The 22746-nt window shown below is 50.6% G+C and overlaps 1 protein-coding gene across 1 annotated transcript; it reads left to right on the forward strand.

The window, feature by feature from the left end:
* The first annotated feature begins 328 nt into the window (after positions 1-328).
* Positions 329-22168, forward strand: LOC140389575 (cysteinyl leukotriene receptor 1-like). Its single transcript, XM_072473822.1, has 2 exons — positions 329-379; positions 18038-22168. The coding sequence occupies exon 2, from the start codon at positions 18054-18056 to the stop codon at positions 19200-19202; it is 1149 nt and encodes a 382-aa protein (XP_072329923.1). The 5' UTR covers positions 329-379; positions 18038-18053; the 3' UTR covers positions 19203-22168.
* Positions 22169-22746: the final 578 nt, after the last annotated feature.

A 22746-nucleotide genomic window follows, 5' to 3' on the forward strand; every position in this document is an offset into this window, starting at 1 on the left:
AGGGATAGCTCAGCTACGTATCTTTAACTTTGAATTAGGAAATAACCCACGCGGTCCACACTAGTTGATCAGTTTACATTTCTGGCATGGAGCGGTGAGTTTTCTACATAATGTCTGCATGTTTGGGTTTTTTGCAGTTCACTTCTTTTCCTTTCGTTCCCTGCTACATATGGTACTCCTGATATGGCGTCGCCTGGAAACTGCGTGTTGTGAAAGCTGTGTGGGTGGAGACAGCACTGTTGACCACACTGGTATTAGTCAGATAAATAGCAGTGCAAAACCTTCTGAGGTGGAAGCAGAGCTGTAATCGGGTTCAGGCAGGATAGACGTCAGCCAGCAGCTGTCCAACACATCAATTCACTTGGAGACGACCTGAAATGTGAGTGTTGCCTTTTACGAAGTGTTGAAAATGCAATAATGTCTAATAGGCTGCTCCTGAACTCAAAAACTATTATTTTAAATCTAGATTGCTAATTTCATAGATTTCATCGAATTTACAGTGCAGAAGGAGGCCATTCGGCCCATCGAGTCTGCACCAGCTCTTGGAAAGAGCACCCTACCCAAGCCCACACCTCCACCTCATCCCCATAACCCAGTAACCCCACCCAACACTATGGGCAATTTTGGACACTAAGGGCAATTTAGCATAGCCAATCCACCTAACTTGCACAACTTTGGACTGTGGGAAGAAACCGGAGCACCCGGAGGAAACCCACGCAGACACGGGGAGAACGTGCAGACTCCACACAGACAGTGACCCAAGCCGGGAATCGAACCTGGGACCCTGGAGCTGTGAAGCAATTGTGCTAACCCCAATGCTACCGTGCTCGTTCCACTGGCATTTGGAAGCCGATGGCTGATACAGATTTTTAGGATCAACTAATCTTACAGCCCTGAAGGAGGACATTCGATTCATTATGTCCATGCTAGCCTTTTGAAAGATCTACCCAATTAGTCCAATTTCGCCTGCTCTTTCCCCATAACCCTGCAAATGTTACCTTTTCAAATTTTGCAACTTGCGATGGGCAGCACGACAGCACAGTGGTTAGCACAGTTGCTTCACAGTTCCAGGTTCCCGGCTTGGATCACTGTCTGTGCGCAGTCTGCACGTTCTCCCCGTGTCTGCGTGGGTTTCCGCCGGGTGCTCCGGTTTCCTCCCACAGTCCAAAGATGTGCAGGTTGGGTGGATTGGCCATGATAAATTGCCCTTCGTGTCCAAAAAAGGTTAGATGGGGTTACGGGGATGGGATGGAGGTGTGGGGATAGGGTAGAGGTATGGGCTTAGATAGGGTGCTCTTTCCAAGGGCCGGTGCAGACTCGATGGGCCGAATGGCCTCCTTCTGCACTGTAAATTCTATGATTCTATGATTCTGCTTCAGCCGCCATTCCAGGCAGCGGCATCCCAGATCGTGACAAGTCGCTGCGGGAAGAAAATTCACCTCATCTCTTAATTGGCTCTTTTCCCGATGATCTTAGATTTGCGTCCCTTTGGTTATTGGCCCTCCCAGCAGTAGAAACAGTTTGTCATGTGGAAGTTCAGATGGACTTCCTAGAGTTGCTGAAACTCCATGTTTTGCATCATTCAGGAATGTCCCGGACTCCTGTATTTTGTCATGTTCTGCCCTCCAGATGGTTATTAAGATCACAATTTGAGTAACAAATGACTATAACCTGTGGTGCGTCGTTTTCAGCTGTTGCAACCCACTCATTTTCAATAGGCAAATTTTTATGATAGAGGATCAGAGCAATTAATTCTTTACAAATGGGTCTGTGCATGTTTAGTATGGACAAAGCTTTCCCAGCTCTCCCAGCTGTTAGATCACATTATTAGGACTACTGTCATCGTTTCATATCCAGAAAGCTGGTAAACAACCCATAAGCTGCTGTAAAAAGAGATGAAGGAAGCACATTATCAAGAGTAGAGGAGGTGATTCAAGAGGTTTATGTTTAGTGAGCACCAATTTAGGCTCCTTGGGAACATCTCGGCTACGGGAGGAAGGGAAGGCAGCGTGGAACAAGGAGATTCACACAACATATGTCCTGCTGAAGAAAATAATGAAGAAAGCAACTAGCACCTGCCCAATGCATGATCTCTACCCTGAAGGACAAGGGCAGAAGGTGCATGGGAACACCACCAGTCAATTTGCACACCATCCTGGATTGGAATTTCATCATCATTCCTTGTCCATCGCGAGTCAAAATCCTGGAATCCCTCCAGAACAACACTGTGGGTGTACCTACGCCACATGGACTGCATCAGTTCAAGAAGGTGGCTCACCACCACCTTCTCAAGGGTAATTAGGAGTGAGGGATGGGCAACGAATGTTGGCCTAGCCAGCGATGCCTACAGCCCATGAACAAATAACACTGCACCGGTTTTGTTGCAAGTAGCTTGGGATGTTTTCTTACATTAAACGTGCAAAGTATATAGCTGCAGCATGTATTTTAGTCACTGGCTTAAAATCATCCGTTATTCTGTGCTCTGACCGGGGAACGGGGCTTAATTCTGTGTATCTTCAACACAAACAATGCTAATGGATGTACCATGATATGGAGCGACATAATATAAAAATAATAACCTGCATGGACAGCATCTTTCATGACCTAAAGATGTCTCAAACCATTTCACAATTAATTAATTGATTTCTCACTGTTGTAATGTAGGAAACGCATTTAGTTAAATTTGTGTGCAGCAGAACCCCAGGAACAGCTTTAGCCAAATAATTTGTTTTAGTGATAATTTTGATTTATGATAATTGCCTACAGAATCCAAGTGTTTTTTTTTACTCAACGAAAATGAAAATCGCTTATTGTCACACATAGGCTTCAAATGAAGTTACTGTGAAAAGCCCCTAGTCGCCACATTCCGGCACCTGTTCGGCGGGGAGGCTGTTACGGGAATTGAACCGCGCTGCTGGCCTGCCTTGGTCTGCTTTAAAAGCCAGCTATTTAGCCCTGTGCTAAACCAGCCCCAACGAGTTGTCATCATCTCGATTGCATTGCCTGAAAAAGTGGTGGAAATTAATTCAACAGTAGCTTTTAAAGGAGAATTGATTAAGTACTTGAAAAGGGGTATCGCAGAATTGTTAAGACGCAGAAGGAGGCCATTCAGCCCGTCGTGTCAGCGTCGGCCCTCCAAACGAGCATCATGATTCAGTGTCATTCTTTTCCTCGCACCCCTGCACGTTAATCTATTCAAATAATTATCTCATGCGCTCTTGAACACCTCGATTGAATCGGCCTCCACCACGCTTCCAGGCAGAGCATTCCAGATCCGAACTACTCGCCGTGTGAAAAAACTATTTCACACATCTCGTTTGCTTCCTTTGCAAATCATTTAAAATCTTTGCTCTCTCGTTCTCAATCCTTTTACGAGGGGGGACAGCTTCTCCCTCTCTGCTCTGTCCAGCTCCTTCATGATTTTGAACATCTCTATCAAACCTCCTCTTAGCCTTCTTCTCTCCAAGGACAACATTCCCAACCTCTCCAATCCATCCTCATAGCTGAAGTCCCCCATCCTTGGAACCATTCTTATAAATTCCTTCTGCTCTCTCTCCAATGTGTTCACATCCTTGCTGTAGTATGGTGCCCAGAACTGTACACAGTACTCCAGCTGAGGCCTAACCTGTGTCTTGTATAGGTTCAGCATAACCTCCTCGCTCTTGTACTCTTTGCCCCTATTAAAAAAGCCCAGAATACTGTGCGCTTTATTAACTGCTCTCTCTCCCGGCCCTGCCACCTTCAATGACTTTACAGGGCTGTTGGAAAAGGAATGTGGAGTGTGGCACTAATTGGATAGGTATTGTGAATGTACTTATACCACGAGGATGATAACGATTCATGAAGGGTTTTCACCTCCACCTTAATATTCAAGGGAACAAATGCTGGCCTTGCGAGCGATGCTTACGGCCATAAATTAATAATAAAAAGTGATAAGACCATAAGACCATAAGACATAGGAGTGGAAGTAAGGCCATTCGGCCCATCGAGTCCACTCCACCATTCAATCATGGCTGATTTCAACTCCATTTACCCGCTCTCTCTCCATAGCCCTTAATTCCTCGAGAAATCAAGAATTTATCAACTTCTGTCTTCAAGACACTCAACGTCCCGGCCTCCACCGCCCTCTGTGGCAATGAATTCCACAGACCCACCACTCTCTGGCTGAAGAAATTTCTCCTCACCTCTGTTCTAAAGTGACTCCCTTTTATTCTAAGGCTGTGCTCCCGGGTCCTAGTCTCCCCTGCTAATGGAAACAACTTCCCTACATCCACCCTATCTAAGCCATTCATTATCTTGTAAATTTCTATTAGATCTCCCCTCAACCTCCTAAACTCCAATGAATATAATCCCAGGATCCTCAGACGTTCATCGTATGTTAACTGATCCTCTTGATCAGATTTTCCCCTGACCGGCAACAAAATATACCAGAAGGATGTTCAGCGAAGATGTAGCTCTCCCTCCCTTCCCCCTGCCTAAGAATGAGGGATGTTTTGGACCAGTTTCTGGGAGCATTAGCATGTCCAACTCACTGGCGCGGCAGAGTTTGAATTAAAAGCAAATTGCTGCGGATGTTGGAATCTGAAACGAAAAAGAAAATGCTGGAAAATCTCAGCAGGTCTGGCAGCATCTGTAGGGAGAGAAAAGAGCTCACGTTTCGAGTCCGATGACTCTTTGTCAAAGCCCATTTTTTTTTTTTTGAGATGAGTTAAAGGAGAAGTAGTTGAGAGACAGAACGAGTTCAGCCAGGCAGAGGAGAGTGGTGGTGGATGGGAATTGTCCGGGCCTCTTTTCGAGAAAGAAGCGAAGAGCTCTCAGGCCATCCTGGTGTGGGATGGAGGTGTAGAGAGATTGCACATCCAGGGTGAATAGGATGCGGTTAGGGCCCGCGACCTGGAAGCTGACAATATGACGCAGGGCATCAGAGGAATCCCGGATGTAGGTGGGGAGGGAATGGACCAGAGGAGTGAGGATGGAGTCAGGATAAGAGGAAATAGGTTCGGTGGGGCAGGAGCATGCTGACACAATGGGCCTGCTGGGACAGTCCTTTTTGTGGATTTTGGGAAGTAGGTAAAAGCGGGTGGTCCGGGGTTGGGAGTCTATGAGGTTGGAAGCCGTAGGCGGAAGGCACCCCGATCGCTAACGGTGTTGGAGATAATGGCTTGATGTTCAGTGGTCTGATCATGGTCCAGGGGGAGGTTAGAGGAAGTATCCGAGAGTTGACACTCAGCCTCTGCGAGGTAGAGGTCAGTGCGCCAGACGACAACCTTTGTCGGCAGTTTTTAAAATTTTTTTGTAAAATATGTTTATTCAGATTTTTCCAACACAATTTTTAACAAACCCCCCATAACAAAAAGAAAAAAGAACACAAACACAACAATCGAAAATAATACAGAACTTATACATTGGGTTTCCCCTGTATATAGTAACCCCCCCATAAGACTTTCAAAGGTACCCTTGGGGAAGTCCCCCCCCCCCCACCCACCCGAATTCCACCCCCCCACGAAAGAGACACCCTCCACTCCCCCCCCCCCACCCCCACCCTTGGGTTGCTGCTGCTGCTGACCTCCTCCTAACGCTCCGCGAGATAGTCTAGGGACGGTTGCCACTGCCCGAAGAACCCCTGCGCAGACCCTCTCAAGGCAAACTTTATCCTCTCCAGCTTAATGAACCCTGCCATGTCATTTATCCAGGCTTCCACACTGGGGGGCTTCGCGTCCTTCCATAATAGCAAGATCCTCCACCGGGCTACCAGGGACGCAAAGGCCAGGATACCGGCCTCTTTCGCCTCCTGCACACCCGGCTCATCCGTTACCCCAAATAGTGCCAACCCCCAGCTCGGCTTGACCTGGACTTTCACCACCTTGGACATAGTCCTCGCAACACCCCTCCAGAACCCGTCCAGTGCCGGTTACGACCAGAACATGTGGACGTGATTCGCCGGGCTTCCCGAGCACCTCCCACACCAGTCCTCCATCCCAAAGAACCTACTCAACCTCGCCCCTGTCATATGCGCTCTGTGAATAACCTTAAATTGTATTAGGCTGAGCCTGGCGCAAGAGGAAGAGGAATTAACCCATATTCAGGGCATCAACCCACAGACCCTCATCTATCTCCTCCCCAAGCTCCTCCTCCCACTTGCCCTTTAACTCCTCTACCGAGGCCTCCTCCTCTTCTTTCATCTCCTGATAGATCGCCAAAACCTTGCCTTCTCCGACCCATACACCCGAAATCACCCTGTCCTGAATCCCCTGTGCCGGGAGCAATGGGAATTCCCTCACCTGCCGCCTCACAAACGCCCTCACTTGCATATACCTGAACGCATTTCCCGGGGGTAACCCAAACTGCTCCACCAGCGCCCCTAGGCTCGCAAACGTCCCATCTATAAACAGGTCCCCCATTCTTCTAATCCCTGCCCGATGCCAGCTCCGAAACCCCCCATCCATCCTTCCCGGGACGAACTGATGGTTCTCCCGAATCGGGGACCAAACCGAGGTTCCCACCTCACCCCTGTGTCGCCTCCACTGCCTCCAGATCTTCAACGTTGCCGCCACCACCGGACTCGTGGTGTACCTTGTCGGCGAGAGCGGCAGCGGTGCCGTCACCAGCGCCCTCAGGCTCGTGCCCCTGCAGGACGCCATCTCCAACCTCTTCCATGCCGCCCCCTCTCCCTCTATTACCCACTTTCGGATCATCGCCATGTTGGCTGCCCAATAATAGCCGCACAGATTCGGCAGCGCCAGCCCTCCCTGTCCCTGCTACGCTCCAGAAACACCCTCTTTACCCTCGGGGTCTTATTTGCCCACACGAAACCCGTGATGCTCCTACCTACCCGCTTAAAACAAGCCTTGATAATCATAATGGGAAGGCACTGGAACACAAAGAGAAAGCTCGGGAGGACCATCATTTTAACCGACTGCACCCTGCCCGCTAGCGAGAGTGGCAGCACATCCCATCTTATGAAATCCTCCTCCATCTGCTCCATCAACCGCATCAAATTGAGCTTGTGCAGGGCCCCCCAACTCCCAGCCACCTGGATCCCCAAGTACCGAAAGTTCCTTTCCGCCCTCTTCAATGGTAGGTCGTCTATCCCCCTTCCCTGGTCCCCTGGATGCACCACGAAGAGCTCACTTTTCCCCACGTTGAGCTTATAGCCCGAGAAGTCCCCAAACTCCCTTAGGATCCGCATGACCTCCGCCATCCCCTCCACTGGATCTGCCACATACGGCAACAGGTCGTCCGCATACAGCGACACCCGGTGTTCCTCTCCCCCTCGGACCAATCCCCTCCATTTCCTGGACTCCCTCAGTGCCATGGCCAAAGGCTCAATTGCCAATGCAAACAGCAAGGGGGACAGGGGGCACCCCTGCCTCGTCCCTCGGTACAGCCGAAAGTACTCCGACCTCCGCCGATTCGTAGCCACACCCGCCACCGGGGCTCTATATAGCAGCCTGACCCAGCTGATGAACCCCTCCCCAAACCCAAACCTCCGCAACACTTCCCAAAGATACTCCCACTCCACCCGGTCGAAGGCCTTCTCCACGTCCATAGCTGCCACTACCTCCGCTTCTCCCTCCACCGATGGTATCATAATCACGTTGAGGAGCCTCCGCACATTAGTGTTTAACTGCCTGCCCTTTACAAATCCCGTCTGGTCCTCATGGATCACCCCCGGGACACAGTCCTCAATTCTCGTAGCCAGCACTTTTGCCAGTAACTTAGCATCCACATTGAGGAGCGAGATCGGTCTATACGACCCACATTGCAGTGGGTCCTTGTCCCGCTTCAGGATCAGAGAGATCAGCGCCCCCGACATGTCGGGGGCAGGGTCCCCCCCTCCCTTGCCTCATTGAAAGTCCTCACTAGCAACGGGCCTAGCAGGTCCACATATTTCCGATAAAACTCGACCGGGAACCCATCTGGCCCGGGGCCTTCCCCACCTGCATGTTCCCCAATCCTTTAACCAGCTCCTCCAACCCAATTGGCGCCCCTAAACCAGCCACCTCCTGCTCCTCCACCCTCGGGAACCTCAGTTGATCCAAAAATCGTCGCATCCCCTCTTCCCCCGCTGGGGGCTCAGATCTGTACAGCTCCTCATAGAAGTCCTTGAATACCTCATTTACTCTCACCGTACTCCGCACCATATTCCCCCCCCTATCCTTAACTCCACCTATCTCCCTCGCTGCCTCCCTCTTACGAAGCTGGTGTGCCAGCATCCGGCTCGCCTTCTCCCCATACTCGTACGTCGCCCCCTGTGCTTTCCTCCACTGTGCCTCTGCTTTCCCTGTGGTCAACAGGTCAAACTCCGTCTGGAGGCTTCGCCGCTCCCTGAGTAGTGCCTCCTCGGGGGCCTCTGCATATCTCCTGTCCACCCTTAAGATTTCCCCCACCAACCTCTCCCTCTCCCTGCCCTCTCTCTTCTCCCTGTGAGCCCTGATGGAGATTAACTCTCCCATGACCACTACCTTCAACGCCTCCAGACTACCCCCACCTGCACCTCTCCGTTGTCATTGGCCTCCAAATATCTCTCAATGCACCCCCGCACCCTCCCGCACACCTCCTCATCCGCCAATAATCCCACATCAAGACGCCACAGCGGGCGCTGATCCCTCTCCTCTCCTAACTGCAGCTCCACCCAGTGCGGGGCGTGGTCCAAGAAACCTCCACTTTCGGGATTAGCACCCTACTCAAAAGAAAAAAATCTATCCAGGAGTAGGCTCTATGTACATGGGAAAAGAATGAGAATTCCCTGGCCAGGGGCCTGGCAAACCTCCATGGATCCACTCCCCCCATCTGGTCCATAAACCCCCTAAGCACCTTGGCCGCAGCCGGCCTCTTCCCAGTCTTGTACCTAGAGCGATTCAATGCTGGATCCAGAACCGTGTTGAAACTCCCCCCCATTATCAAGCTTCCTACCTCCAGGTCCGGAATCCGACCCAGCATGCGCTTCATAAATCCCGCATCATCCCAGTTCGGGGCGTATACGTTTACCAGTACCACCCGCACCCCCTGCAACCCTCACCATCACGTATCGACCTCCATTATCCACTGCAATATTCTTTGCCTCAAACGACACCCGCTTCCCCACCAGTATTGCAACCCCTGTTCTTCGCATCCAGCCCCGAATGGAATACCTGTCCTACCATCCCTTTCTCAGCCTGACCTGATCTGCCACCTTCAAATGTGTCTTCTGAAGCATGACCACGTCTGCCTTCAGTCCCTTTAAGTGCGCGAACACTCGGGCCCTCTTAACCGGCCCATTCAGGCCCCTCACATTCCAAGTTATCAGCCGGATTGGGGGGCTGCTGCTGACTAGCCATCTCCTTTTCTAGGCCAGTCACGTGCCCGCGCCTCCCGCACCCTCCAGTCGCTCAGACGGCGAACCCCGCCCCGACCACCTCTCCTATTTCCAGTTCCCCTTTGGCCAATGCAGCAGCAACCCTATGCCCCCTCTCTTCCCCCCCCCCTCCCCCCGCTAGATCCATATCTAGCTCTTTTGCTCCCCCCATAACACTCCCGTAAGTCAGCTGACTCCTGCTTTCCCTGTCCTCTCCCGCCTTCCCATCGACCCCCCCAGTGTGGGAATCCCCCTTCCCCCTCCTCCCTGGCAGTCAGTGTGCGCTCCTCTCCAGTACCGCACCCCCCCCCCCCCCCCGACCCCCACCTCCGTCCTTCCCTAGCATGGGAACAAGCCCGCGCTTTCCTGAGCCGGCCCCGCCCCCTCTGGCGCAGCTCCTTTTGCGGCCTTACCTCAGTTCCCCATCCCCGGGCCTCCCCTCCCTCCAGCACCGACGCCCACACTCTCCCCATCAAATCCCTTCACCCATCCCCATCCAGCAGCCAACCAAAGGAACATTCCTTACACGTAGTTAAAACCATATATACAGCAAACATCCCCCCACACAACAAAAACCCTCAATTTGAGTCCAAGTTTTCAGTCTGTATAAAACTTCAAGCCTCCTCAGGCGTTTCGAAATAGTGGTGCTGATCCTGGAACGTGACCCACAATCACGCTGGCTGCAGCATACCGAACTTCACCCCCTTCCGATGGAGCACCACCTTAGCCCGATTAAAGCCAGCTCTCTTCTTAGCCACCTTTGCACTCCAGTCCTGGTAGATTCGGATCTCCTTGTTCTCCCACCTGCTGCTCCGCTCTTTCTTGGCCCATCTCAAGACACACTCTCTGTCCATAAAGCGGTCAAACCTCACCACTACAGCCCTTGGTGGCTCGTTGGCCTTCGGTCTCCTTGCCAGGACCTGGTGCGCCCCATCTAGCTCCAGGGGCCTCGGAAGGCTCCCGCGCCCATCAGCGCATTGAGCATCGTGCTCACATATGCCCCGGCATCGGGCCCCTCCACTCCTTCAGGGAGACCCAGAATCCGAAGATTCTTCCTCCTCGACCTATTCTCCAGGTCCTCAAATCTTTCCGCCCACCTCTTGTGCAGCGCCTCGTGTGCCTCCACCTTCATCGCCAGGCCCAAGATCTCATCCTCGTTCACCGAGGCTTTTTGCCGCACCTCTCGGATCGCCGCCCCTTGGGCCTTCTGGGTCTCCACTAGCTTCTCAATCGCCGCCTTCATTGGCGCCAGCTCCTCGAAGCAGCGTCTAAGAAACCCCTGCTGCTCCTGCGGCCACTGCGCCCATGCCGCTAGGTCTCCACCCGCCGCCATCTTCCTCTTTCTCCCTCTCACTTTTCGCTGCTCCAAGATCCCTTTTTTCACCGCTCCACTCCTAGTCCAATCCATATAATGTCGGGGGGACCTTGCTGTCACCTTCCCACACTGGAAGCCGTCAAACAATTGCTGTTGGGGTCCCTCTAGAGAGCCCAAAAGTCCGTTCCCAGCGGGAGCTGCCGAACGTGCGACCTATCCAGGCATGGCCGCAACCGGAAGTCCCCTTTGTCGGCAGGTTTGATGACAGAGTCGGGTTGGACCTGACGGAGTGAAGAGCAGAAAGTTCGGAAGGAGAGAGGTTGGAATGGGTGAGGGGGACAGAAAAATTAAGACGGCCAATGTCCCGCTGACAGTTCTCAATGAAAAGATCGAGGGCAGGTAATTGTCCTAGCGGGGGGGTGGGGGGTGGGGGGGGGGGGGGGTCCACTTGGAGGCAGAATGTTGGAGGCACATGAAAGGATCAGTGGAATGGGGGGAGGATTCTTGCCCAAAGAAGTGGGCACGGAGACGAAGGCGGCGAAAGAAGAGTTCAACATCATGTCGAACCCAGAATTCATTGAGGTGGGGACATAAGGGTACAAAGCTAAGTCCTTTGCTGAGAACAGCACGCTCAGCCTCAGAGAGGGGGAGGTCGGAGGGTATGGTGAACACGCGGCAAGGGCTGGGACTGGGAGAAATGGGGACTGGTGGAGGGCCTAGGATGGGCAGTGGTGTTGATGAGTTGTTGAAGCTTGCGTTCCTTAACATCTGTAAGAAACAGAAGATTCTTGTTAAGGAGTCGAATGATGCGAAGGATGAAATGAAACTGGGGACAGGGACAGCTTTGAGAGAGAGAGTAAGACGGTGCTGATGGAGAGAGATGTGGAGTGTTTTCATGTGGCGGCGCATGGCACTGAGTGTGGCTTTCAGGATGCAGCGAGAGCAGCAGTTGGAAGAATTATCAAAGAATTTGCAGTGCAGAAGGAGGCCATTCGGCCCATCGAGTCTGCACCAGCTCTTGGAAAGAGCACCCTACCCAAGGTCAACATATCCACCCTATCCCCATAACCCAGTAACCCCACCCAACACTAACGGCAATTTTGGACACACCAAGGGCAATTTATCATGGCCAATCCACCTAACCTGCACATCTTTGGACTGTGGGAGGAAACCGGAGCACCCGGAGGAAACCCACGCACACACAGGGAGGATGTGCAGACTCCGCACAGACAGTGACCCAAGCCGGAATCGAACCTGGGACCCTGGAGCTGTGAAGCAATTGTGCTATCCACAATGCTACCGTGCTAAATGTTGAATGCTGAAAGTTGTATATCATGGAGGTACCTGTAATCCTGGAGGCTACATACAGGGTGGAATTTAAGTTGAAATCCCCGTGGGGTAAGTCAGAGACGAAGACAGTCACTGAGGAAGGAAATATGGCTGTGGAAGCGAGTCTTGGTAAATATCTTGTCCAACACTAAGAGAGAAATGGAAAGTAGTTAAGGTGGATAGTGGGGAAGGGACATGCGGAAATCCTGTCGGAGTGAAGAGCAGTACTTCTTCAGAGTAGGCATTCCTGGAAGAGAGATGGCAGTGAGTTAAACACTGGATAAAAATAAATTACTGCGGATGCTGGAATCTGAAACGAAAGAGAAAATGCTGGAAAATCTCAGCAGGTCAGGCAGCATCTGTAGGGAGAGAAAAGAGCTCACGTTTCGAGTCCAATGACTCTTTGTCAAAGAGTTTGAATTAAGTTCCTCATGAGCAGAGGGAAACTGAATGTGTGCTGACTGCTTCCGTCACTGCTCCCAGTGAAGCTGCTTTATTCCAGAAAACCGGTTGGTGGAAGTAAATCTTTACCTCAGTCCTGTAATTAATTAGAGTGAGACACTTTCCTGCTAACTTAATGAAACCACCATTTCAGGAAGTTCCTCTTTGTGTGTGCTCAAGTGAAACTCCAATTAATGTACCCCACCTACTTACTATTAAACACAATTAGTATACAATTAAAAGATTAACGGGTCCCTTCATTGTGAAACTGGGAGATGCAGTGCAGTGAGATTTGGCTTCTGATTTACCCCAAACTAATGAGATGAAGGCTTCCTCTGTCTGTCAGGTGTAAGGACCTCACCCGTTTGAAAATTCCAATCACTTGACTTGGATCTATGCCACAAGGCACCTGCTGAGGGAATTAGGGAGGAAAAAAAATCATATTACATGACGCCTGTGGGGGGATGCAAATTCTTGGAAGATAGGAGCAGGAGCAGACAATTCAGCTAGTCGAGCCTTCTCCACCATTCAACCAGATGACGACTGATCATCTACCTCTACTTCACTTCCCCCCCACTCTCCCCACAACCCTTGGCGTAACTAGTATCCAGAGACCTATTGATTTCTGTCTGGTACGTGTTCAATGATTGAGCGTCCACAGTTCTCTGGGGTAGAGAACACCAAACACTCACTACCCTCTGACTGAAGGAAATCCTCCTCATCTCAGTCTTAAATGGCCTTCCCCTTATTCTGAGACTGTAGCTCCTAATTCTTGACTCACCGGCCAGTCACTGTCTACATCTACCCTGCGACACTCTGTAAGAATTGTGTCGGTTATAATGGGACCAGCTCTCATTCCCCAAAACCCGAGAGAATATAGGTCCCATTGCCTCAATTCCTCCTCAGATGACAACCTTGCTAACCCAGGGATTAATCTGGGGAACTTCTGTTGATCACCCGCTGTGGCAAGTATATCCTTCCTTAGATAAGGAGACCAAAACTGTACACAATGCCCCAGGGGCCGGATATTAGGGGGGCAGGGGGGGATTGGGAGGAAGTTGCAACACCATACCCATCAAGTCCCAAAAAGCATAATTTTTTAAAAACTAAATTTAGAGTACCAAATTCATTTTTTCCAATTCAGGGGCAATTTAGCTTGTTCAATCCACCTGACCTGCACATCTTTGGGTTGTGGGGGCGAAACCCGCGAAACCCACTCAAACACGGGGAGAATGTGCAAACTCCACACAGTGATCCAGAAACGAGATCGAACCTGGGACCTCGGCGCCGTGAGGCAGCAGTCTGGAAGCATAATTAAAGTGGAACTTTCTTTTATTCGTTCATGGGACGTGGGCATTGCATTCTGCGCCAGCATTTTTGCTCATTCCGCATTTCCCTTGTGGGGGCAGTTAAGACTCAACCAGATTGCTGCGTGTCTGGAATCACATGTAGGCAAGACCGGGTAAGGATGGCAGTTTTCCTTCCCGAAAGGACATTAGTGAACCAGATGGGTTTTTACGACAATCAGCAATGGTTTCATCATTAGACTTCTAACACCAGATTTTTATTGAATTCAAATTTCGCCATCTGCAGTGGCGGGATTTGAACCTGGAATCCCAGAGCAGTACTCTGGGTGTCTGGTTCACTAGTCCAGTGACAATACCATTAGGCCACCGCTTCCTGCCTCCCCTCTGACCTGCTCAATGCCTTGCCCACCCTTCAGATATAATGCACAGTGGCTGGAATAACTAGGGGCAGTGTAAGACTTCCATCCCTCACCAGGGAAGAATCCCCACCCTCGGGAGCTGCTGTCCAATCCGATTAGCTCGTAGCACCACCAGCTCCAGGAGCTCCAAGAGCGCACGAGTGGAAGCTGCTGGGATCGCAGTCAGGAACAAGAAGAAAGTCCAATGGATCCCAGAGTCAGGTAAACCTGACGTCTTGGGCAGGGAAGATTTGGACATGTTAGGAAGGTGGGCGGGGTGAGGGTGGAAAGGTGTGCGTGATGTGGTTATAGCAACAGGTGGGTAGGAAGAAAGGGGAGTTTTATCTGAGGGGATCCGCCCCCCCCCCCGTCACCCTTACCCCTCCTCCCCTCCTCATCCCCCTCCCGCCTACCAAATCAGCAATGGGAAGCTCCCAAAGATAGCATGCACCCCTTCCTTCCCGGAAATCAGGCTGGCTACTCCTGCCCGACTGCTGAACCCTAGCGTCTAATGGTGAGGGTGGTTAATAAAGGGGTCAATTGACTTGGCAACAAGCCAAATATACTCTTGATGATCTATTTATGTATGGCTGGCATGCTGTCGACTTTGGTTCCCATTCTCCCAGGATTGACCCAGGAAGTGTAGAAAATTGTAGTTTAGTCGGGCAGCATGATCGGCACGGGCTTGGAGGGTCGAAGGGCCTGTTCCTGTGATGTACTTTTCTTTGTTCTTGTTCACCCCCCCCTGTACTATGGGGATGAGCAGGAAGGAGGTGGGGTGGACACCCCACTCTGTTTTACATGCTTCCCCCCACCAAAAACATGCCTTGCAGATGCATGTAAAATACAGCCCCAGGTGCAGTCTCGCCAAGGCTCCGCACAGCTGCAGCAAGACAACAAGATTCCTGTAGTCAAATCCCCTTGCCATGAAGGCCAGCATACCACTTGTCTTCCGAATTGCTTGCTGCACCTGGATGCTAACTTGTAGTGACTCATGAACAAGGAGACCCAGGTCCCTTTGGCTAGCTAAACTCTCCAACTTCTGGCCATTTAAGAAAAAACTCTGCCTCTCTGTTTTTTGATGACCAAAGGTGACTCTTATTCACATTGGATGCAATTTTCCCACCCCATTGTGCCCAGCACCGACCCCGCTGCATAGCGGAAGAGGCCCAAATATTTTTTGTGCTGGACGCTGAGCCGATCTCGATGCACCCAACTCGCTACGCCAAGCGCGATCCGGATCATGCCCTCACTGGCCGTGAGCTTGATAATCACATTTAAATGAGCCAATAGGCGCAGACCATTTGAGGCTACATTCTCCTGGATACCTGCAGTCAAGGTGTCCTCAAATCGGCACGAATTAGTACTGGTCTCCACAAACGGAGACCAGTCATGATGGCCACTGGGGGTTCGGAGCCTCCCGAGTGGTTGGGGACAGGGCAAGGCAGTGCCCTGGCAGTGCCCATGGTATCAGGGCAGTGCCAACCTGGTACCCTGGCATTGCCAACCTGACACTGCAGTGTTGTCAGGTTGGCACTGCCAGGGCACCAGGGTAAGTGTCTGGCTGCCATGTTGGCACTGACAGTGTGCCAGTTGCACTGCCAAGGTGCAGGGCCTGAGGTAGCCTTGAAAGGGGGGGTGACGGGGCTTCTTGAAGAATGGGGGTGTGAGAGCAGGTTATGAAGGGGGGTTATGAAGGTGGGCGTGAAGGGGGGGTTCTTAAAGGGGGGAATGAAAGTGTGGACCCCTCAGTGGCCCCATAGAGGGGTATGCTCACTTGCAAGGGTGGGATGCCCCTCAGTGTCCATAAGAATGGATGGGTCTGGGGCCAGGTCACCCTCATGCCTGCGTGATGAGAGGGGCGGGATCACACGGAACATTAGTGATGTGGGAGGTTGTCCATCATGAGTGATGCTTTCAGGCAGCCAAGGGCACTGCCAGAGTGCCAGAGTGTCAGTACCAGGATGCCCAGGTGCTAGGTTGCCACTGCCAGGGTGCCCGAGTGGCACTTCCAGGCTGACAGGGGCACTGCCAGAGTGCCAGTGTGGCAGTACCAGGGTATCCAGGTCCTAAGTTGGCATTGTCAGAAATCGGGCCATATCAGGTGGTGGGTGGGGGGGGGGGGGGTTGCTCCTGGGCACCTCTCAGAGATTGTGTATGGGGGTGGGGGGTGGGGGCACAAAAACTGAGGGGGGTGCTGAAATAGGGGTGAAAGATCAGGTCAGCCGGACAAAATTGCGCCCCGATCTGCGAGGAGCCTTTCATGCTGAGCTCGTCGGTAGGGAATAACTCAAGTGTGGCCTCGGTGGAGAGAGACTCCCTGAGGCCAAAAAAATAGCCAAATGCTGTTGAATAGCGAGGTGTTACTTGGCAATGCAGCTGCTGAGGAACACCCCCCCTAAACATGCCCAAAACCGGACATAGATTTTTTTCCCCATTGAATTGCACCCTTAGTCATTTTTTGGGAGAATCCGCCCATTATATTCCACATATCCCTTCTTCACTCCCTTAGCTTGGTGAAATCCCCTTGAAGTCTTCTTGCATCTTCAACAACTCACATTGCTACCTAGTTTTGTGTTGTCAGCAATTTTTGAAATATGACATTTGGCCCAGCAACTAAATAATTGTTATAGAATGTGATTGGCTGTCGCCCGAGCACTGATCCATGTGGTTATCCACCGATAACAGTAGGCGAGGGATAAAGCGAGGTGTTACTACACAGCACAGGAGGCTTTCTATCCTATCTTACTTTTCCTGACCCTGTCTGAAGCTGAGAATTCAATGCCTGAGATGCACATAATTCTGTTGGCCAATGCAAACCTTCCTCGCTGTGTTGTGCGTAACTTTATTCTTTATATCGACGTACTTACTTGCTATACCTCCGGGATCTGGGTTTCTTTCTTTCTTTCTCCCTGCTGCCCTTGTTCAAAATAGTGCTGTGGGATATTTTGTGTCCACCTGAGAAGCGATGAAAGTAGGAAGCATTTTACATTATATCTTATATTTTGTTGCAGTACTGTTATTAAAAAAAACCTGGGTTCAATTACATACAGTCATTATGTCTGCTAAAGCAGTGACTAAGGAGTCGTAAAGGTATAGTAATCATTGATTTTAACCATTTACTTACTTGTTTACATATGTTTACTAATGGAATATTGTTTGTGGAAAGGAGATTCTCTGAAGTATAGATGCGTTATGAGGGAGTGGGATTTAGTCTAAGCTGAAAAGGTCATGGGACATCTTAGTAGGATACAGATGATGTAATTAATGGGAAGAACCAGGTTTGTCTGCAGTTTTGGCAGTTTTGCCATATGTTTTGAGTGCGACACAACAGAAAGATTTTCAGGCTGTTCCTGAACGGCTCTCTCTCCAAAGGTCTGCACAGAGAACAGCAAGTAAATCTGATTGCTAACTTTATTTATGAGTGGCTTTTTAACTGTTGCTTTGTTGGAATATGGGTGGTGAATGTGTAAGTTAAAGCTTTTCTTTTTATTTAAGAACGGTTTAACTGTTAATTGTAAAGCTATTTCTTTGATGTTAACGTGGTTAATTCTGTTTTTAATTTAAAATGTGTTTCAACATAAAAGATACCTATTGGCCAGAGTCATCACTCCGGGGGTGAAGTATCCCTTCCTCACAGTTTCACGAATTGCAAATTGTTTGGGGCCTGGTTCGGTATCCTGAAAGAAAATAGAGGGGGCCCTCGGTTTAACATTGCAACTAAAGGATGACCCCTGGATCTGTGGTGCAGTCCCTCGGGGGTGCATTGAGAGGGTGGAGTTGGATTAGGTGTTCATGCCTCTGGAATGGATCTCCACCCTATACCTTTCTGACCCTGGGACTGAGTGTGAGTAACACACACACATACATTACTGGTGACTAACAAAATAACTATTGATGTTTTTGACAGAGAGAAGAAAAGGAAGATGCAGGGCACAGTCCTTCACCAAAGTTCTACAAGTGGCAACAAAACAAATGGATCCTGCCTGGACAAATCCCAGTACAAATACTTGGTCTACTCTACCGTGTATAGCATTGTGTTTGTCGTTGGCTTCCTCTCGAACTCATTGGCTCTGTTTGTGTTCCACCGCATCGCTAAGAGTAGGAATGCCAGCACCGTCTACCTAATGAACCTTGCTGTTGCTGACCTGCTCTTTGCCTTCAGTCTCCCCTTGAGGGTTGTCTATTATGCCAGAAAGGGTGACTGGCCATTCAGAGATTTTCTGTGCAGGATCTCCACCTACACGTTCTACGTCAGCATGTACTGCAGCATCCTATTCCTGACTTGCCTCAGCATATCTCGCTACCTGTGCATGGCGCATCACACAAGGCATCAAAGGGTGTTCACTTTCCGGCGGTGCATAATTGTGTGCATCGTCATCTGGCTATTTGTAAGCGTGAGCACGGCTCCCTTCCTTTTGGCAGGGAGCCAGACCTTCGAAGGTAAAGTCAAATGCTTTGATCCTGTGCACGTGGCTTCCTGGAGTCGCATCACAAAGATGAATTACTTTGCGCTGACCGTTGGATTCCTTGTCCCTTTTGCAATCATTCTTGTCTGTTACTCTTTGATGATAAAGCACTTAATGCGAATAAGCTGGCAGTCAAGGCAGGTCAAGAGGGATTTGGCCATGATTGTGCTGGTCCTGGGGGTGTTTTTTCTCTGCTTCCTGCCTTACCATATCCAAAGGACAGTGCACTTGCATTTCCTGGTCCTCCACCACCCCATCGACTGCGAACTGGAACACATCCTCCGCAAATCCGTTGTGGCGACCTTGTGCCTGGCCGTGGCCAACAGCTGTTTCGACCCCTTGCTTTATATTTTTGTGGGGCAAGGATTCAGGACGTTTGTCAAAGTGTGGCTCAAGAAAAAGGAACCCAGCGCCTCGTACAGCTCTTCCAGCAGCAAGCTCTGCGTTAGCGTGTCTTTCGTGCAGCAGTGCAGGAAGCTGGAGTCAGCAATCGCAGCGCCATTAAAGCCGAAAGAGACCTTGCCCGACGCAGGAGACCAAGGGCCACCGGATGGGACAGCCAGCGAGGAAAGTGGACTTTTACATCCAGCAGACCTGCCACAGTGACTTCTCAACCCCCACCATCCCCCCTCCCCCCTTCTCCCTTGTTAGATTAGGGGAGAATGCTGTTCTTGAGTAGCTGGTTGACTGACCAATTTTGTTTCTTTGAAGTTCTTTCAACAGGAACCAGTTGAGTGGCACGATGGTGACAATTGGGAAAATGCAAATTTCTCCACAATTCTTCACATTGGCGAGAGTCCAACATCTGACCGGTGCCACCGAATGGAGTTGTCAAGAGGTGTGGGGCCAGGGCGAGGAGGGGGGAATTGCAAGGGCTGCCATCCTAGTCACTTCACCTTTTTTTTTAGCAATTCGCTCACGGCATGTGGCAAGAGTAGAATTTATTGCCCGTCCCCAATTGCCCGCAAGAAGGTGCTGGCGAGCCACTTGCTTGAACTGCCGTGGACCATTTGGTGTAGGTACACCCACAGTGCTGTCAGGGAGGGAATTCCAGAAATTTGACACAGCTACAGTGAAAGAATGGCCAAATTGCTTAAAAGTCAGGATGTTTATGGCTTAGAGGGGAACTTGCAGGCAGTGGTGTTCCCATGTGCCTTGTCATTCTAAGGGGTAGAGGTCACCGGGGCTGTCAAAGGAGTTGCTGCAGTGCATCTTGTAGAGCATCTTGTACACTTCAGTGGATATAATGGCCGTACAGCCACATCGGTCGAGGCCATGGTAGGGCGTGACTTCAAAAAGAGGGAAAATAAAGGAACCTCCTCAATCATATATGGTAAAAGATTTTGAAATGTCATTCTAAAACTTCCACATACATACTTTTCTGTTATTTGTCTGTACATTTTTATGTTTCTGACCTCCAAATATACTTAATTAAATATCATTGTTGATCTTCCACATACGAACATACATGTGACCATACGAGCTAGGAGCAGGTGTAAGCTACCCGACACTTTCAGCCTGCTCCGGCATTCATGATGATCTGATCTTATCCGCAACCCCACATTCCTGCCTAGCCCAATACCCTTTCACCCCCTTGCTCATCAAGAATCTCTCCAGTTCTGCCTTTAAAATATATAAAGCTTGCACTTCCACCGTCTTTTGAGGAAGAGAGTTCCAGAGACTCAGAAGCCTCAGAGGAAATAAATTCTCCTCATCTCATTGGGCAGCACGGTAGCACAAGTGGATAGCACTGTGGCTTCACAGCACCAGGGTCCCAGGTTCAATTCCCCGGTGGGTCACTGTCTGTGCGGAGTCTGCATGTTCTCCCTGTGTCTCTGTGGGTTTCCTCCGGGTGCTCTGGTTTCCTCCCACAGTTCAAAGACGTGCGTGTTAAGTGTATTGCCCATGATAAATTGCCCTTCGTGTCCAAAAAGGTTAGGAGGGTTTATTGGATTACAGGGATAGGGTGGAAGTGAGGGCTTAAATGGGTCGGTGCAGACTCGATGGACTGAATGGCCTCCTTCTGCACTGTATGTTCCATGTTCTTTGTCCTATGTCCAGTTTAAATCAGGCCCCTTATTTTTTAACAGTGACCTTGAGAAGATTTTGTTTGCCAATCTCGCCATGTATTTTTGGCATAGGCCATATGCAGCCAAAAATAGGTCTAGTGGCGCAGTGTGCCTCTGAGTAGTCAGAAGCTCCAGGCTCATAGAATCCCTACAATGTAGAAGGAGAGTGTTCAGCCCATTGAGTCTTCACTTGCCCCCTCTGTACCTAGGCCCAGTCCCCCACCCCATCTCCGTAACCCCACCCAATCCGTGGCTGTTTAGCACACTGGGCTAAATCGCTGGCTTTGAAAGCAGACCAAGGTAGGCCAGCAGCACGGTTCAATTCCCGTACCAGCCTCCCCGAACAGGCTCTGGAATGTGGCGACTAGGGGCTTTTCACAGTAACTTCATTTGAAGCCTACTTGTGACAATAAGCGATTTTCATTTCATATCATTTCAATCTTTTGGACACTAAGGGGCAATTTATCATGGCCAACCCACCTAAACTACATTCCTTTGGACTGTGGGAGGAAACCGGACCACCCGAAGGAAACCCACACAGACATGGTAAGAGCGTGCAAACTCCACGCCAACAGTCACCCAAGGTCGGAATTGAACCCGGGTTCCTGGCGCTGTGAGGCAGCATTACTTTTTAAAATAAATTTAGAGTACCCAATTCATTTTCTCCAATTAAGGGGCAATTTTAGCGTTGCCAATCCACCTACCCTGCACATCTTTGAGTTGTGGGGGCAATACCCACGCAAGCACGGGGAGAATGTGCAAACTCCACACGGACAGTGACCCAGAGCCGGGATCGAACCTGGGACCTCAGCGCCGTGAGGAAGCAGGGCTAACCCACTGCTCCACCGTGCTGCCCTTCACGTGAGGCAGCATTACTAACTGTTGAGCCACCATGCCTCCCCCTACCCCTACAAAATAAGCAAGCTCCCCTGTGGTGAATGTATTACTGCTACCATTCATCATTGTAATTGCATTACATTGTATTGTATTATGTTGATGCCCTTGTGGGCTCCGCCAGTGGCTCCACCCACTCGGGGGAGGTATATAGAGCTGCAGCCTGTAGGCGGCACTCAGTACAGAGCAGTCACAGGCAGGCACAGTTCTAGCTGATTAAAACCACTGTTTACTTCAATTCTCCGTCTCGTGTGAATTGATGGTCGCAACATCCCCACAACATTAGACCTACCACCACAGGGAGGAAGAAATAATGTGAAAGCATGCCCAGACGTCACAGAATTAACAAGCCCCACACACCCCAATGCCTTACCAGCAACTGTGTGCACCAATTAATTGATGTCCTGTCGGATTTTTTTGTGAAATGATTGAAATATAACAGGAGAAAGTATTATTTTCTATGATTGAGATGCAGATTGTTACTCGATTATTTTAATAAGTTGTTAATTTACAACGCATGATGCATTTTTCTCTCATTGCTCCTGTAATATTAAAGTGTTATGTATTAATTCTGTAAATGTGAAATTTCAAAAATTGTAGCTCCCTTGTAATATGCATTATATATTTTTGTTTTATATATTATCTTGGATGACTAATTCATTTAGCTTCCTTTCTCAGCTGCAGCTCAATAGACTGCAAATTTGGCATCTGAGACCATGATTCTCCACCCCCCCCCCCCCGCCGGTTGCCGAATTCTCCGGCACCGGAGATTCAGCGGGGGCGGGAATCGCGCCGCGCCAGTGGGCGGGCCCACTCCCCCGCGATTCACCGGCCCGGATGGGCCGAAGTCCCGCTGCTAGAATGCCTGTCCTGCCGGCGTGGATTAAACCACCTCTCTTACCAGCGGGACAAGGCGGCGCGGGCGGGCTCCGAGGTCCTGGGGGGGCACGGGTCGATTCTGGCCCCGGGGGGTGCCCCCACGGTGGCCTGGCCCGTGATCAGGGCCCACCGATCCGCGGGTGGGCTTGTGCCGTGGGGGCACTCTTTTCCTTCCGCCTTCGCCACGGTCTCCACCATGGCGGAGGCAGAAGGGACCCCCTCCACTGCGCATGCGCGGGGATGCCGTGAGCGGCCGCTAACGCTCCCGCGCATGCGCTGCCCGGCAATGTCATTTCCGCGCCAGCTGG

The sequence above is a fragment of the Scyliorhinus torazame genome, chromosome 14, assembly GCF_047496885.1.
Source record: "Scyliorhinus torazame isolate Kashiwa2021f chromosome 14, sScyTor2.1, whole genome shotgun sequence".
Taxonomy (NCBI): Eukaryota; Metazoa; Chordata; class Chondrichthyes; order Carcharhiniformes; family Scyliorhinidae; genus Scyliorhinus; species Scyliorhinus torazame.

Coding starts and splice junctions, on each gene's coding strand:
- LOC140389575 (XM_072473822.1), top strand. CDS start 18,054: ATGCAGGGCACAGTCCTTCACCAAAGTTCTACAAGTGGCAACAAAACA.